Source organism: Anser anser, assembly GCF_964211835.1.
Source record: "Anser anser genome assembly, chromosome: Z".
In the NCBI taxonomy this organism is placed as follows: Eukaryota; Metazoa; Chordata; class Aves; order Anseriformes; family Anatidae; genus Anser; species Anser anser.
Genome location: NC_139723.1, coordinates 38,921,899 through 38,940,835, shown reverse-complemented (window position 1 = coordinate 38,940,835; position 18,937 = coordinate 38,921,899). Strand labels below are relative to the sequence as shown.

Sequence of the window (18,937 nt, the reverse complement as noted above, 5' to 3'; positions counted from 1 at the left end):
GCAATCACACAATGTATGTGGGACCACTGGGGGATCAGGCCCAGACAGCATGGGTTCATGAAGGGCAAGTCCTGCCTGACCACCCTCATCTCCTTCTATGACCAGATGACCTGTCTGGTGGATGAGGGAAAGCCTGTTAACATAGCTTACCTAGACTTCAGCAAAGCCTTTGACACAGTCTCCCATAGTATTCTCCTGGAGAAGTTGGCAGCGTGTGGCTTGGACAGGTATACTCTTTGCTGGGTTAAAAACTGGCTGGACGGCCAGGCCCAGGGAGCGATGGTAAATGGAGTGTGTCCCCCAGTGGTGTTCCCCAGGGGTCGTTTGTTGGGGGCAATCCTCTTTACTATCTTTATTGATCATTTGGATGAGGGAATTGAGTGCTCCCTCAGTAAGTTTGCAGATGACACCAAGTTGGGGGGAAGTGTCGATCTGCCAGAGGGTAGGAAGGCCCTGCAGAGGGACCTGGACATGTTGGATTGATGGGCAGAAGCCAGTGGGATGAGATTCAACATGGCTAAGTGCCAGGTCCTGCACTTTGGCCACAACAACCCCATGCAAAGCTACAGGCCTGGGGCAGAGGGGCTGGAAACCTGTGCAGAGGAAAAGGATCTGGGGCTACTGATTGATGCTCGCCTGAACATGAGCCAGCAGTGTGCCCAGGTGGCCAACGGCATCCTGGCTTGTGTCAGGAAGTGTAGCCAGCAGGACCAGGGAGGCGATCATCCCCCTGTACTCTGCTCTGGTGAGGCTGCACCTCAAGTACTGTGTTCACCTTTGAGCCCCTCACTACAAGAAGGACATTGAGGCCCTGAAACCTGTCCAGGGGGGCTACAAAGCTGGTGAAGGGCCTGGTACACAAGTCCTATGAGGAGTAGCTGAGGGAACTGGGGTTGTTTAGTCTGGAGAAGAGGAGACTCAGGGGAGACCTCATTGCTCTCTACAGCTACCTGAAAGGAAGGTGTGGGGAGCTGGGGGTCGGCCTCTTCTCAAAGGTAACTAGTGATAGGACTAGAGGGAATGGCCTCAAGTTGCGCCAGGGGAGGTTCAGGTTGGAAATGAGGAGACATTTCTTCTCAGAAAGAGCAGTCAGGCACTGGGACGGGTTGCCCAGGAAAGTGGTGGAGTCATTGTCCCTGGGGGTGTTTAAGGAAAGGTTGGATGTGGTGCTTAGGGACATGGTTTAGTGGATGACATTGGTAGTAGGGTGATGGTTGGACCAGATGATCTAGGAGGTCTTTTCCAACCCTAATGATTCTATGACTATGATTAGGAAAAAATTCTGTACCATGGGGTAGTCAAACACTGATGGTCAAACACTGGAACAGGCTTCAATAGAATGAGTGCAGTATCTCTGAAAAAATGTAAAGCCTTATTTTATAATAAATCTATTATTCCAGTGTTTCAATGTAGATCTTAACATGTCCCTTTAAGGAAACCTATATAGCTGCTTGGTGATATTAAACAAAATTTTAGAAGACCTTAGAAGCATGTCTCCTATCTGTAGCTGATGTTTAACATGCTTCTAAAATTAAAGACTGTATTAATGAAACCAAACAGAAGTATGCAATAATGAAAATCAATTCCAAAGCACTTGGGTGTCACAAAACTATACATCTTTTATAAAAACAACAGGGCAAGTCACCTCTATTTCAGTTGAGATTTAGCTTTTTTCTAGCATTCTAAAAAATAAACTTCAAATCATTCAGTCACATTTTGAAAGATGTAATGCACCCCATGATTTATATATCTCATCAATACAAATATTTGTGTATATCTTATTATCTGTCAGGAACTAACCAAGCATGTTTATGTCATTCCTTTGATCTAACCTTATCAGTTTATAGTTAAAAAACATTCAAGGGAGAGTTTACATACCCATTTCATTAATAGTTGCTCTTGCTTTTGAGACAAAAGAACCAACTTCACTTGAGTGCATTTTTGCTCTTTCTTTAAGGTCAGCACCTGTAAGTGACATTTCACATATATGTTAGCAAACTGTATACAGTACTGTAAATTTGTTTTCAGAAGTGAAATATAGCTGTGTGCCAGAGGAAAAAAAAAAAAAAGTCTGCTTTGAGACAAGGACAGTTCAAATTGTTCACATTCATCTTCCACAGATTTCAAGGAAAACACAGAATCTTTATCACAAAAAAAAAGTAATTCAAATTACCCAGCAGATTTTCATCAAGTATATTCTTCCCAGTGGCATTTCTTCTCAAATTAATGAATAATAAAATCTAGGTAGGTTAATATTTCTTCTGACACATACTTTATTTTCTCCGCTGTGTCACAAAGTCTGATAATTATGTGGTTTTCATATCATGGTCTTGTTGTTATTCTTCTACTGGTAGATCATGAAGTACCTAGGGTGCATGTTTTTACAGTAACAGACAATATTTATCTAAACGAAAACTTCAACAGTGGGCCAAGTACAATTTTTCAACTAATTTTACTGAAACGTATTTTTGAATGCTGCATATGGCACTTTTTGTCTTTAAAAAAAAAAGGAACCTTAAAAAAGTTTTAATCTATTTTTTCATGACATTATGAAGATAATTCTGTTTAAACAGCACTCTATAACTAGGGGTGATTAGAATTCACTGATAAGAGAAACTGACATTTTTTCTCAAGAACGAGTAAGGAAAGTGAGAAATAACAACAACCAAATGCAGAGTAAAACAGGAAGTCCATCCTTCTTACAGAGGAAGAATAACATTAAAAAGACAAAATTTTCATAAACATTTTCCTAAGAAATACAATATTCCCAGTTGAATTTAGTGTGTATATTTTTCCATTTTGTAAAAATAAATCTATTAACTTATAAGTTGTTTCCTGGCATATGAAAGACTAAACAATGAAGGGAAAAAAAAAAATCTGTATTTCTCTACCCTGAGAACCAAAATACTATCCATTCAGGAAAATGCACTGGACTCCAATCCAGTTAAAATAGTTGCTCTGATTTTAAACAGTCATATGTTCCCCTTTCTGCACTTAATTCCTGCTCAACGTAGTTCACTCTCTTCATCAAACATTTAGAAAGCAGTAGTCAAAATTAACAACTCTAGCCTGCCCCCCCCCCTTTTTTTAAATCAAAATTGATATCTCAATCTTACTTTTTGACTAATACCCAAATGTCATTTTACAGTAACATGCCCAGTAAAGAAGCTCTAAATCTCCCTTAGCAAAGCTTCTCATTTCAACTTTGTTCTCCTTCTATGCATGTCAATATAAACACAATGAAGCACACACTTGCATGTTTCCCACTAAAAAACATTCAGTTCACCTACACCTTTAGACACTTTTCCAAAAGCTTTCAAGGAACCTTCTATGATGTACCACAACTGACAACAGTGTGACAGGCCAGCTGAGCAGTCTGCATGTACTTGGAAATAATGCAGCAAAATTGCTGCAACTCTGTAGCAATTGCTACCTCATTAATTCACAATTAATGCCTACAGAAATCTTGCCAGGAACCTCGAAAGCAAATAAAATCTGCATTCATAAATCTGGACAGACTTTTAAACCATGTAAAGCCACAAACAAACACATTTATATACAGAGTTCGGTAACTGAAAATAGCATTTACAAAACTCAATGCCTGCTTTAAAAGCTATTGATAAAGCAGGTGCACAAATGAAAAAAAATATCCTTACTCTCATATCAATTAATGTTTGGGATTAGCTTCTACAACTTTGTCTAAAAGCATACAATTGCCTATATAACAATAACAATAGATTGCATGCTCTAGTAACAAGAGAATTGTATACCTGTACAATCTGATACAAAACTTCCATGCACTGAAATCCTGCTCACTTGGCATGCTGTAGAAAAGCAAATTTCAAAAGAGAAGCAGTGGACCTAAAAATGTCTCTAGTATTACCGTTAGGAAAATCTACTGTCAAGGTAAGACTAACGCAATTCCTAGTTTTTATGTTATTCAAACTCATTAAGAAAGTGGATTCGACCTACCTTCCCCTCTCCTCCCCTAAAAATAATTAAATAAATTAAAAAAAAAAAAAAACCTTCTAAAACAAAAATAGAGGTCACAGATTTGGGCCTTCATTTGTAACATACACACTTATTTAAATGTATTTACAGAACTCTATTAAGTTTTCAACAAGAACTTTCATACAAATTCATTAAAATGTAGATGGTAATTTAAAATTAACGAAAAAGTGTAAAAAGAATTTCCAGTACAACAGTTGATCTTACTGCATTAACCAACTTCTTTAACCTTACATTTCCTTTTTTAAGTATTTCTCCCTCATAACTGTCAAGGAAATGGAAAAAGTTCTTTTCCTAACCCTCTTCTATTTTAGCACTCCAAAGTATAGTAACCAAAGATCTTTCAGAGAGAAGACTTTTAGGCAGAAACCATTTGCTTCACTCCAATAGTTCACAGGAAATGGAACTGCCACTGACCTAATACTTTTGTTACTGTTATAAGATTAAACTGCTGATCAAAGAATCTTTGAAGAATTCCTTGATCCACACAGCAAAGAACTATTCACGTTTCTTCGAAATCCATTTTCAAGTCAGAAGTAGGTAAGGTTAAGTTTCTGAAGACAGTCATGAAGAAGAGTGCAGGTTCAACCAGAGGCTTCTGCTCTCTCAGCAGCTGAAATCAAAGATCCCTCCTGTCATCCCAAGTTAAGTACTTTAAAGTATCTGCAAATAATATTTGCTAAAGTCCTGACAGCAACAAAGTAGCTAAAATTTTCAAACTACAAAAAACTTAAAGAATGAACCTCTGCGCCGTTCCCATGGACTACAGCTGAAATCTGCAGATATGCTGGGCTATCCGCTTCCCCACATCGACTCCCAACAGACTTCAGAGGGTTGTACTGCGGGTCTCTATCTCACACTAATGCAGGGTTTTCTAAGCCTTTCTGCCCAAAGATGCAAGAAAGGGGTATCTTGAGTTACCAGTGAGCTAAGGCAAACTAAATGTTACAGATTTGAGTGTGCACTGTAATTATGTCCCCACATCCATCCGGTTCATGCTAAAATGTGAATCATTGCTTAGTCCATATTGCTCTTTCTGGCATTTTGATGCTTACTCCCACCAATTGAATTCTATCCACTCAAATATAGCTACAGCTAGTCAAAACTGTGATTCCTGGGACATGCTCACCATTTTCCGCCCCTCCGCTCCCACCCAGTGCTTCACAAACTCCCTTTTAAGGACTATACACTTCAATTTTCAAATTACTAGGAGCTGTTAGTACACGCCAAAAAAGAAGTCTAACAGTTCTCCTAAAGCTACATTAGGATTAGAGCAAGGAAGAAGTTCTACTTGAACCAACTTAACTCACAAAAACATCACGTCTGAATTTATGAGACAAGCTGATAGGAGACAACTTTCCTGAAGACTTCTCGTAAACAGTCCTGTTTGCAAAATAGCAGTCCAAACAGCATTCCTTTGGAGATCTGCTAAGCAGTAAGTACATAAGCAACTGGTATACACAGATCAATCCTTACTACTCTGAGGAAGATGCATGCTGTTTTAACTACTACCTACACTCTCCAAGGTTTTCTAAATCTTGAAGGAAATCTCTACTTGATTTTGATCTCTCATCCTCTTATTTTTCCCCCAGTGTTGGGAAAATATGGAAATGTTAGTTATTTTTTTTTACCTGATTTAAGGGTAAAAATATTGATGTAATTAACCTTTTTTTTCTTTTTTTTTTTAATTTGGCTATTAAATGCTTGGCCATTGTACACTGTCAGTCTACAGAGTTTTTGCAACATGTGTTTTGACTTGCATTCCACAATGATACCACAGAAAATAGAAAGCCAAGTCCAGCAAAATAGGCATATTGCTGTTACTCACTAGAATTTTCCCACCTACACTTCTATATGACAAGGATTGGCTATTTAACTTCAAAAACACACCAAAAAAAAAAAAAGTTTTACAGCGATTACTCTGACCCTTATGCCTTTTGCCTTATTTGGATATTTTCACACACTTTATAAACAGAATTTATACGCTGTTGAAAAGCTAAGCATTGTGTTCAAAAAATCTGTTCTAGAATCCTTGTGTAAACATCATTTTCCAAATGCCATACTTAAATGCCTAGAAATTTTACTGTACAGTACTATTCTGTACTATGGTTTAACACATACCTCCATAACATGACTCAAAAGATGTAAACTAAAATAATCAAAACTTTTCAATGAGGGAGGAAGTAATCCCACGATATTTATTCTAACTCTCCATAAATTTTCATCCAAACTCTCATATTCTCTAAAACTTTTCTTTGATGTTCATTTTCTAAGATGAAATTAAACAAAGATGATTATCACTTCTATGTAGCTAACAGACTAGTAAGTACGACTTGCATCCCAAAATTTTAGTGCATTTCATACTGGCCTTAAAAAAAAAAAAAAGGAACTTCAGCACTTATATCAAACAAGTTCAGCTGGAAACAAAAAACGCAAAGGTAGAGAAATCAGTAACATCAGAAAAAAAGAAAAAAGTACCTATTTTTTTCATACAAAAGGGAATGGAGAAACTATAAAGGTTATATATAAAGCATTCAAAATTCTGATGCAAAAAATTCTTAGGAACTAAGTACACTATACAATTCCTAATAATTAGAAACCAATGAGAGTTTAAACACACTTATGATTATTAAGAAGAAAGAAATTAACATGTTATGTATAAGGAACAAAAAAGCAAAACATGTATATTTACACTGGGATCTAGTCTAAAGAGTAAATTAATGTACAGTACACAAATAGCCTTAAAAGCTGGCTCAGAAGCCCCAAAGAGCTACAAACAGACATTGGTTAAAAAAATTGAGACTTTGACACTGGGCCTACCTTGTTGGTTTGTCTTTCAGTGTCTGGTACTTTGTTACCCACAGAATCACAGAATCATCTAGGTTGGAAGAGACCTCAAAGATCACCGAGTCCAACCTCAGCCCTAACACTAACAAGTCCTCCACTAAACCATATCGCTAAGCTCTACATCTAAACGTCTTTTAAAGACCTCCAGGGATGGTGACTGAACCACTTCCCTGGGCAGTCCATTCCAATGCCTAACAACCCTTTCGGTAAAGAAGTTCTTCCTAACATCCAACCTAAACCTCCCCTGGCACAACTTTAGCCCATTCCCCCTCGTCCTGTCACCAGGCACGTGGGAGAACAGACCAACCCCCACCTTGCTACAGCCTCCTTTAAGGTACCTATAGAGAGCGATAAGGTCACCCCTGAGCCTCCTCTTCTCCAGGCTGAACAATCCCAGCTCCCTCAGCCGCTCCTCGTAAGACTTGTTCTCCAGACCCCTCACCAGCTTCGCTGCCCTTCTCTGGACTTGCTCAAGCACCTCCATGTCCTTCTTGTAGTACTCAAACATATTAGGGCTGTTACAGCATTTTCATAATTTTCTATTAAATAAGGTTTTCACTTTAACAAAATAGATCGCAAGGCATGGTTACCACAAGGTTTTAAAACACAAGACTTTATAATTCACTCATCGTAACTTAATAGTAACTATTTTCTCTGGTAATTGTTTGTTTTATTGTGAACAACCACCATGAATCCTCTTGCATGCCAATACAGAAACAAATTTTTGCACACACCACCTGAACAGAGTAAAAACAAAATGACATTTACATGTAACTTTGATAAAAAGCAAGGCATATTCTGTATTTCTCAACAATAAGAAAAGGATGCTGGCTGCAGTCATTGTAGTCAAGAGAAAAGCAATTTGGTTTGAAAGATACTGTGCATGTTTCCTACACAAGGAGGTAATTTTGAAATGATTTGTTTCTGATGCAAGGATTTATATTCATTAGGTTCTCTAAACCTGGATATATGACTTTTAAGTCAAAACTGGTATTCAGATTCTTCTGTGTATGATTTGCTGTCATATGCTGTTATAAGCATGACTTTGGTATCTCCTTGTTTTGCACATATCCCCCTGTGTCACAGACAAGTGCCTGAGAGTCACCAAACCGTGAAGAACAAAAAAAAAAAAAAAAAAGTTTGCAATTCCTGTATATTTGTGCCTTCGGCAGGATGTCAGTCCTGAACACATCTTCCTGTAAAATGGCAACCATGTAGCTCTACTGCTACAGATTATCTCATATTTTGCAATAATTTACACTCAGATCAGCATATTTAAAGCACTAGCTGCTAAATAAATTGGAATAAGTGGGATACTTTAGAAAGTGCAACATATACTTTTTTTTAAGCTTCTGAAGCCCAAACCTTTCTTAAGGGCCAGGATGCTAATTCAGACAGATTTCCTCCTCAACTCCAGGAGTGCTGAATATAAACTCCCCTAACTTTATATACATAAATTCTACAATCCCTTTTCTATGCCTATGCAAACTCAAACCAGATATGGAGTAAAGTCAGCTGGTTCTTTCTTCACCTTGTCTTTTCAGGTCTAATTTAGAAGCACCTAACAATATTGCTCCTATTAATATTTTTGTCATAAAAAAGGCAGCTTATGCTTACACTTCATATCCCTTTCCTGCATTCATCTTCACCTGGAGAGGCAGGGGGAAAAAAAAAATGATATCTCATCTCTTGAGAACAAAGCACAGATTTTCCCAAACACCAAGCAATTTTCCTTATGACACTTCCTTCATCCAACAACTGTCTCAGTGACTCCCTAGGCCACTAGTACCTGCTTCTGGAACCAAAACACTAAATAACTATCACAGCAAGACTTTCTGCAGTTTCCTCTGTAACACAACAGACCAGTGGCAATGGAAAGGTACAAGAACATGGCAGTTGCCTGTGTCCAAACACTAATTTAAAACAGTATTAACTTGGATTCTGTGCTATGCCTCCTTTCTAATAAGCTTTGTTAGGCCTAGCAGAAGACAGGCATGGTAGCTGCAGCATGCGTTACTCTCAGACAGATAGAGAACCACAGAATCATCTAGGTCGTAGAAGACCTTCAAGATCACCAAGTCCAACCGTCAACCTGACCTATCGAGTCCCACAGCCAAAGTCCAGTCCCTTCACATTTCATTGCTCTTCTCTGCATATGCTCAAGCAACTCAGTACCAGTACCGAAGATTCAGGAGAAGGAGACAGTGGTGGTAGCAAAGAAGGCTGCCTAATAAATGGTTAGGAACAACTAAATCATGACAAATCCTGTTTATCCCAGTCTTCAAAGAACCCAAGAATTCCTCAAACATCAGCCCAGCTATTTAAACACTGCAAGAGCATAAACTTACTCTTCAAATCATTGTGATGATAAATACCATAATTTAAGGAAAAGCAATGACTGTTGCAATTATTATTCAAGAGGGGAGAGGGGAGAGGAGAGAGAGGAAAAGGGACAGAACTGAAGTCTTATACAGAACAGTATGGTACAAATTACACAACCATAAAAGTTTCGTTTTCTACTCTACTATTTAGCTCCCAACTAACTGTGAAATCATTAACTGTGATATTTATTCATTCCACACCTTCCAAATGAAAATCATTTGAAGAGATTTGGGTTTTAAGCTAAGAGCTAGAAAAATCTTAGCCAATACATGTATATTGTAATATATATATTAACACCACTACTGCAAAAAAATAGCATTAACATAGCACAGCAAGTTGTCTATACCACATGCAAGACTTTTCCAGTGTGTCTGCTAATACTTTATCCATATAATGACAGCTGAAAAACTGCTTTCTATTGTTTAAGGAATATGTAGGCATTCCTAAAATTTGCTAGTGTCAATGTTCCTCACCTTTCTTCTTTAACTTTAAATCATTATTAATATTCAGACAATATTTTTTGTAATTAGTACTAAGCCCTTCAATTCAGTGAAATGTGAATACTATCAAAATGTTGAGCAACTTTCCGTTTGTTCCACTTTGATTTCTAGTAAACCAAGTAATTAGAAAAATATAAATTTTTCATTGCATTATTACAGATGACTGAGTCAAATCTTTTGCATATATACTGTACATATGACCACTGCACATATATTTTTTCTGATGGTAAAAGGAATTGATACTGCCTGGTTTATCTATTTTGATTAGTAATAATTTAAGAAAACTAACAGCACACCCAGTTTTATGAGCTGTAAATAGAAAAAGAGGAAGTGTGTTATGTGGTAAGAAAGAGAAAGAGAGCACCCATTCTGAAGAAATCCTGAAGTCTGTATTCAGGCATAAATCCTATTAAAGAAATGAGGAGCTCTTCCTGAGAAAAACCACGATTTGAATTATTTTACAGCTTAAATGTACACAAGTGAATGCCTTCTTCTTCTTTTAAAATTGAAAATATTCCCTTCCATCCCATCTTTTGATCTGAAAGACACTAACTAGTATCTACCTGTTTTTTTTATTTTATTTTAAAAGATCACTATTAGCCATATTGGGGTATCACCTGGAAACTTCCAGCAGGTCGACACTTGATGATACTGGATTCTGTGCAGTTAGACAGCACAATATGTTCAGTGGAACAATCAAATGAGCATGTAAATGACACATGTAGCATATGAAAACAAACACACCTTGAAAAGAATATCTTTAACCGTAGTCATGATTTGTTGCTTCTCGACCAATGCATACAGCAGACCACACACGAACTTGAGGAAAGATTAGAAGCATTGACCTTAGAAAGGCTTGATGATGTGGCTACAGAGTTTGACTAGGAACCCTTCCAAGTTACAGCAGGTGAAAAGAAAATGGACATTTGTGGGAAAACTCAAATTGAGAAAGAAAAGTCTTCAAGGTGAAAGATAAGGAGCTCAACTTTGGGCATTTTAAGTCTATTCAGGAAGACTATTCCTTGAACGCTCTCCCTCACCCCTCTCTGCCCCCCCACCCCCCCAAAAAAATGCATTAAAACAGCTAGCATTCCTGCACAAACATCTCTGCCTCATATTAACACTGGGCCAGCACTGAAGGCCAAAGTCTTGCCATTCCACACAGGACTGTGTGGACGTAAGGACTAGTAAGCATTTAAGCCATGAGCAGGAACATCTCTTAATTATGCTTTGTTCATGCAGAACCTAGACAGCAAAACAGCAGCTGCAACTCTATTTCTCTTAAGCACTAAGTTAAACTGCTCATAATCAGTACTTCCTCTTATTCCCACTGTCCCCAAAAGCTTCAAACTGACACAGAGAAATAAATGAAAATGCTTGCAAAGAGCAAGATTTCCCATCCATTGAATCCATTTTCAGCACGAATGTTGCAAACTCAATTCAATTTTCTAAGGACTTGATATTTTTAAATGCTTCAGAGATACTTGATCTCTTCTATTTTTAAAAGACCATCCAATAGACTTGTCAGCAACGTACTACAGAGAAAGTATGAGGACAGCGATCCAACACTGGAATACTACCTGCCATCTGGAGCTGATTAACAAATTATATGGATTGGCGGTATTTGAGCCCAGAGCTCAGTCACTTAAAGACCATGTCCGTCCACAAAGTCACCAAGTTCCAGCCGGTGACAGGAACTCCAAAGATAAGCATTAGAATACAACAAGAAAGTATTTTAGACCTTAAATTTCTTTTATCCAATAGAGCTCTAATGCTTCACTATTTACATAAGCTACTGAAAAAAAAAAAAGAAAAAAGAAAAAAGAAAAAAAGAGGGACACTGTAAACAACCACAGATCTGCACTTTTTCATCATTAAATAACTGTTTGGGGGCTGTTTTTTGCCTAAAGCAGGCAGGATCAGATGATGAGCCATGCAATTTATTTTACTTATCTTTTAAATTTCTTTTGGTGTAAGACAAGAGTTGCGATACATTTTACTATCTGATCTGTATATACAGAAGGACACATACATTTCTCTATTCAAACATACATATAAGACCACTTTTAAACAGGAAAAAAAGTAAAATTTTTGCAAGAAGACATTGATCAAGAGATATTTCATAATTTTTTCACTTTCATATTACTTGTATTAGTTCTACAAAGGAAACATTTTAAAACTTACAAAACAGATGACCACTGATGGCTTTAGTAAGCTACCTATGATATATACAGAATTTTCATTATGGCCAAGCATCCATCTGTTTCTGTATCATGGTATGAACATAGTAGAACTGTGAACACATAAGCAACTGTATGCTACATTTATGTCGATGCAGTTATTTTGTTCCCCTCTAGCTTTCAGTTACACATCTAATACAGAAGAAGCTGAAAAAAAAAAAACTTTTTTTTTAATTGCAATAAACATACAACAAGGTGTCCTCATAGGAAAGCATTAAGTGGCAGACAAAGCCAAGAGATGAGCAAGTAAAAGTTTTAAAGAGTTATTAGAAGCTTCTTTTCATTTTTATGGCAATTAGTACACAATACATAGTTCTATTGTGTGTTATTCTATGCCATTTATAGAAAGAAGTAGATATGAAACTAACTGTTGTGAATTGTCTTAAAATGAAGATGACAGTCAGATATGTCTAAATACCTCTGCTACATGATCATTTTGTTCTTTTCAAAAGCAAATGGAAAGAAATTCTGTACCATGCAATAACTATTTTTGCCACATATTTTGCACATGTATTTCATTTCCAGTATGCATTACCACCAAGCACATGCAGTCGGATTATTTTTGCCATCAGGTTTTCTCAGCTAAGGATATAAACAGCAAAGCAGGCTTAGTTCCCTCACCAACAAAGAAACCAGGTGCCATTGGCACTTAGTACCAATGTAAATGGTTATTTAAGTTGTATGGCGCACTACAACAACTTAGTTCAGAGAACTGTGAAGAAACTCAACAGTCTTCTTCACAGGTCAAGATGTCAAATACATACAGATGTGATGTGTCTATTTTAAATGGAGGTGAGTACTTAAGTTGACTTAATACTTATGGAAGAGATCTGGACCTTGAAAACTGCAATGTTAAGTCAAATGTTCAGATATATGTAATACAACTTTTAAAAAAAATTAATTCCTCACTTAAGCACAAATGCATTTACCAGTGATGTCCTGGGTAACAGAGGCCTAGCCAAAAGCTGTCCTCTTATCAATTTATTCCTAACTGAGGTAATCATAATCTTTATCTTTCTATTAATCTTCACCTGATTTTAACTATTTTATATGGAGCATAGATGACGGAGTATACCTTGTGACAAAAAAAAAAAAAAAGAAATAAAAGCATCCATATGCATGCCCTGAAACCATGGAGCAAAAACTCTCACCAACACCTGAAAACAAGCTTACTGCTTTTGAGAGGATCTGGGAGAATACTGCACACACAGAATTTACACATAACGACTTGTGATTGCTTTCTTTTAACCAGGATTTGAACTTGATGAAAAGAGCGAGAATTACATGAACCAAATTAGCTACCCTCTATCATCCCAGCAGTGTGCCCAGGTGGCCAAGAAGGCCAACAGCATCCTGGCCTGCATAAGAAGCAGTGTGGCCAGCAGGACTAGGGAAGTGATTGTGCCCCTGTACTCGGCTCTGGTGAGGCCGCACCTCGAGTACTGTGTTCAGTTTTGGGCCCCTCGCTACAGGAAGGACATGGACGTGCTCGAGCGAGTCCAGAGAAGGGCAACGAAGCTGGTGAGGGGTCTGGAGAACAAGTCTTATGAGGAGCGGCTGAGGGAGCTGGGCTTGTTCAGCCTGGAGAAGAGGAGGCTCAGGGGCGACCTTATCGCTCTCTACAGTTACCTTAAAGGAGGCTGTAAAGAGGTGGGGGTTGGTCTATTCTCCTATGTGCCTGGTGACAGGACGAGGGGGAATGGGCGAAAGTTGCGACAGGGGAGTTTTAGGTTGGATGTTAGGAAGTACTTCTTTACCGAAAGGGTTATTAAGCATTGGAACGGGCTGCCCAGGGAGGTGGTGGAGTCACCATCCCTGGAGGTCTTTAAAAGACGTTTAGATGTAGAGCTTAGCGATATGGTTTAGTGGAGTACTTAGTGTTAGGTCGGAGGTTGGACTCGATGATCTTGAGGTCTCTTCCAACCTAGAAATCTGTGATACTGTGATACTGTGATCCCCATTAAAATGGGTTAGGTATCTTGCTGGAGTTTAAGAAAAACTGTTCCATGTTAGAAGTGCCCTCTTATTATCCCCAAACCAGAATCAACTTGATACTACTACAAGACAGAATTCTGTCTAGCGCTCTTCTGTGTTTTCTGTGCAATAAACAAAATTCAATCTCAAAATATGCAAAACTGTCTTGGGAATCTAAAATGTATTACAGACGTGAACAACAAACCTGAACAGACAGATGAAGTTCCAGAAGAGAAGTATCTTAAGGTTAGGATACTAACTCAGTTTTTAAGAGATTTGAAAAAAGAAATGAAATACATTTCCTCATGTACAAATAATTTTTTCAGTGTCCCAAGATTTGATTTAAAGGAAAATTATGTTGCTGATACAGGCCTATATAAAAAAAGACAGTGACATAACATTTTGTAACTTAGAAACCTCTCTCAAACTGATTACCTAATACCTAAAACACTCAGGCACCTGAATTACAGACTTCACTAAAAAGAGCAACTGACAAAAGGAAAGGCAGTGAGAACACAAATCCCCTTCAGGCATCAAAGTTTGGCCAAACTGCCAGCCATGAAGGGCTGGAGGTAAAGAAAGAACCTTTTTCCCAAAAGGTTTTTCTACCTGAACAGTGCTAAAGACACTTTTAGATTAAAATAGGTAAAGCACATCTCCCTAAGTACTGAGTTCTTAGGTAAGAGCTCAACACTGCGCTCTGAAGATGGAATGGAAAAAACAATCACCCTCTAGGGCTGTAACACCTGTCGGAACAAACCTAGTGATTTCAGGCATCCCACTAGAAAAGTCAAAGGGGAGTATGGTATCATCATACTAATGTTGGTATTCACTACTATACATGACATTCTTGGAGCTGTCCCAGCTAATTACTCAAGATTTCATTACAACTGTCACATGAAACTACAGTTTTGTTTAGTGACTCTGGCTAGAAGGTAAGACCCCACCCATGTGCTTGCTTGGGTTGGGAGCAGGGGGAGCAGAGCAAGAAACAGAGACAACCTAACACTGTGCAAGCACTGTTCAATAATAGCTGCAATACTGGCGAGTTATCAACACTGTTTTGGTCACCACTATAAAACAGCACCATAAGGGCTGCTATAATGAAAAATAATTCCATCACAGCCAAGCCCAGTATAAATTTTTTAAGAGAAGACCACTAGTACTGAAAGCACTTGTTATCACAAAGGTCAACCACAGGTGGGACTATCCAAATACCTCAACATACAGTAACCTAGAGAAGGCAGATGTAAGGATATAAGGATATCAGAGGACCCACCTGAACTACCTCACGACTTCCAATATCCTAGAGATACCAGTTTAGCTGGCACGTTTGCTCTAGCTGCTTTAGCTTTGGATATGGAATCAAAGGTTACCTAACTCTAATTCACCTGCTGGAATCTATAAAGCATATAGACAACAAATGATGTTATATTAAGGATTTTCCTTAAGAGAACATTCTCAAGCATGCCAAGAAGACTTTGTTCTCCTCCACAGAAGCAAAGGCTGTTCAGATACAGCATCATCTCCACTAGTCTACTCTATGAAATCAAAGACTTCAGCAGCACCTGATCTCGCAGTCCTCATATCCTGACACAAACACAGATACCGTATCTGGTCTGATGGTGGTGATGCAAGTTTCTAGCTAGGCCACGTCATTTTTACCATTGTCAAGTTCACCTGAACATCAATAAATAACAAATATAAGTAACTGTTGCTTCTGTATCAGACGAGTATAGAAATTTCTTACATGATATAGACCATGGTCCAAGGCTATGCAGACACACAATCATCTAATTACAAGCATTTCTGATTTAGGACCACTGCCACCATGAGTATAGTTCAAAAGTAAAGACCAAAGGGAATAAGCAAATAAAATGCATCTTTGCAAATAACCTTGAAAAATAGTGTTTGTATAAACCTGACAGAAGTACTACAGAAAATATTTATAAAACCAAAATTAAATGCATTGCAGTATACACGTAGTATAACCACTGAAGACTCATTTCTATTACATATAAACCTACATAACCCAGTCACATTACCAAAAACAACTGTAGATCAAACCTTAGAGAAGTATACTAATAGAAATTACAAATACAGAGCAGAACTATTTCTGATAAATTTTCCTCAGTTCCTCTTACAAAGAAACTATTTAAGTATGAAGTATGTCCAAATTCTTATTTCAGCGTTTAAAAGAATAATTTTACTATCTAAAGGCAGCTACTGCAGAATGTAGTTTTCCCAATACAAAATATGTTTTGCATCCTCCTGGTATCTTTTTGCATTTTATTTTAGTCTATTCTGTTAAAAAAAAAACAAAAAACTCTAGAAAACACTATCTGAAAATTCACTATAGCAAACAAGCAGAGTGCTTTTCACTGCTTCACAATCATCTTGACATGTCACTTTCATTTAAATTCTGGGACACACTTGAAGATGCTTTTCCACAGGTCCTGCTTGTGTCAACTTTACATACCAAGTCACTAAAATTTATACTCGGGTATATTATACTCTTCTTTATTAATTCTCTAGCCATTCAAAAGATCTTGACCATTGTGTCAGTTTCAAACATCTCACAAAACTGCTGAAACTCCCCATCTGCTCAGGATCCTACTTAATGTGTCTACTCACAAGGTATATATTTATTTTTATTAATGAAATAACATTCAGTCATCTAGCTATAAAAATGTTAGCTCCAAAGTTAGGCTACTAACTTGTGCATTCTGTAAGTAAAAGCACGCTCCAATATAGAAAATAAAACCTACTTTCAAAATTTTTACTCAACATGGTGTAAATTAGACATAAGACTGTGTAAGACACACAGAATCCAAACATAAATTTCTCATATACCTAAGCATGGTGACTACTTCAGAACGCATTAACAGCATAGTTTGTATTTCATATTTGAATTTGATAATTTTAGGCATTCAATTTGATCAATTCTTCCCCATGCTTTTGCAATAAGTTTTAATGGTTTTGAGAAAGCCATTCCTGCCTCCTGTTACACTCCACTGGTTAAAATACAGAACTAACCAGATTTCGCCCTCTCAGAAATATACACTTTATCTAGAAGTTAATAATTTAAGGTGGTTTTCACTGAAAAAAATATAAAAATATATTTCCAGAAAATACCACATTAATTATATTTTTTTTCTAGCAAATTAGAAGACAAGACAATGCTTTAAACTACTTATACAGGATTAAAAAATAAGCATAGCATTTTTTTAATCTGCAGTTGAAACTATCACAAGCTCGATAAGTTAAACAGCCAAAAATAGCTCTGCTTGTATACTTTCGAGAACACACAAACCTGTGAAATGACACCATGTATAGCCCCTTGTTGCTTAAAATTGGTTCTAAATATAGATATCCATTTCATAAATAATCCAATACTTTCAATAACAGAAGTTGTTTTGCAGTTCCACGTGGTTGTATTACAGACACCAACCTTCAGCAAGCAGTCTTACACCATCACTAGTTACCAAGCTTGATCATTCCTAATAAGTCACTGTCCACAAAAACTTCAATTCTACTTGGAAGCTTATAATGTGAAGAACCACCACAATAAGCAGAGGACCAATTCAGACATTTGGGTTTTTAAGTGTATTTTAAGTAACAGCATGGATCTCATATCTAAGACAGCTTCAATTCTAATGGGGGAGAGAAGAATGTTTGTGTAACTAGGGTCAATCAACCACTTACATTTTCATTTTTGAATCAGGTACATCACACGTAAGAAGGAATGGTCAAACATTCTCCTTCATGAGATTTGCCTTTTACAGCTCAAAGTTATATCAATCAAATTAGAATAATGCTAAAGAGATGGATCTCTAGCTGGCTTTCGTAATTTGCCTTTCCCTAATAGCCTGATCTTAAATACGTTACTTACCAGCTTTGTGCTCAGTGAGCTACGGTCTACAGCAGATTCAAGACCAAAAAAGGAAGAAAAATTGCATGGAAATATCCTCAACTGGCATCCCAGCTGAATACAACCAAAGGAAAAAAAAGTTTCTGGTAATTAAGTGTTATGCTGTGGCAATATTAGCAATGAAGAAAATTGTTTCTACTTCCACTAGAGCCTATGAAAATCTTCAGTCATGGACAAAAGTACACTGTGGCTGAAAGTACTATCAATCCAACTAGTCTTCAACCAGCAGCAATATGGAGTCTCTCTTGGACGTAAAATAAAATGTTTTTACAAATTGATCCCAGCACCGAAGGAAAAACTAAACTAAAGTTCTTACTAGAGAACGTTAAAAGAAAGGAGAGATAAACCCAGAATTTCCTAATATGTATCTCATAGCAAGTGTTTACAGAACACAACATAAGAAGAGAGACACCTAAGCAGATGCCCCAGATAAGCCCAAGGAAAAAAAAAAAAAATAAACTTTTCACCAAGCAAGACACACAATAATAAATGAAACAGCTACAGACTTAGTCTCCTCTGTTGAAGTTAATCCACTTTACTTCTGTACACTACTGCATTAGCAGTCACTACTCACTCAACTGGAGATAAAGCATCCCTTCTGCTTTTATTTAGTACCTTTTTAAAGCAAGTTCCTCTGAGACTTTATATAGCTGGTCCACTCTCAATTTCAGAGCTCCTCAAGAATAAAGGCTTAGCCTCAGTCTTATTTTTGAAAATCGACAATAACTGGTGGGTCAACTTTGGCTGGCTGCCAGGAGCCCACCAAGCTGCTCTCTCACTCTCCTTCAGCAGAACAGCAGAAACTAAGATGGGAAAGTTTGTGGGTTGAGATAAGGATGGAAAGATCATTCTCCTTTTACCATCATGGACAAAACTTGGGGAAGATTAATTTAATTTATTGCCAATCAATAACCAAGTAGTATACTGAGAAACAAAACCTACTCCCCGGGGGTTCTTCCTATGCTCAACTTCACTCCTGACTGCCACCAGTGGAACAGGAAGGATAGGGAATCACAGTTGCCATCAGTTAATAAAAGTTCATCTCTGCCTCCTCA

At 37.5% G+C, this 18,937-nt stretch overlaps 1 protein-coding gene across 4 annotated transcripts in view; it reads right to left on the bottom strand.

The window, feature by feature from the left end:
* AUH (AU RNA binding methylglutaconyl-CoA hydratase) overlaps positions 1-18,937 on the bottom strand; it is a 114,296-nt gene that overhangs the window by 78,403 nt on the left and 16,956 nt on the right. For 3 of the 4 annotated variants that reach the window (XM_083817716.1, XM_083817714.1, XM_083817717.1), the window contains exon 4: positions 1,879-1,965. The exons of the other annotated variant lie outside the window; for it this stretch is intronic. In XM_083817716.1, coding sequence (XP_083673842.1) covers positions 1,879-1,965 — 87 coding nt within the window. The remainder of the gene's footprint in view (positions 1-1,878; positions 1,966-18,937) is intronic. 4 annotated transcript variants of the gene reach the window in all.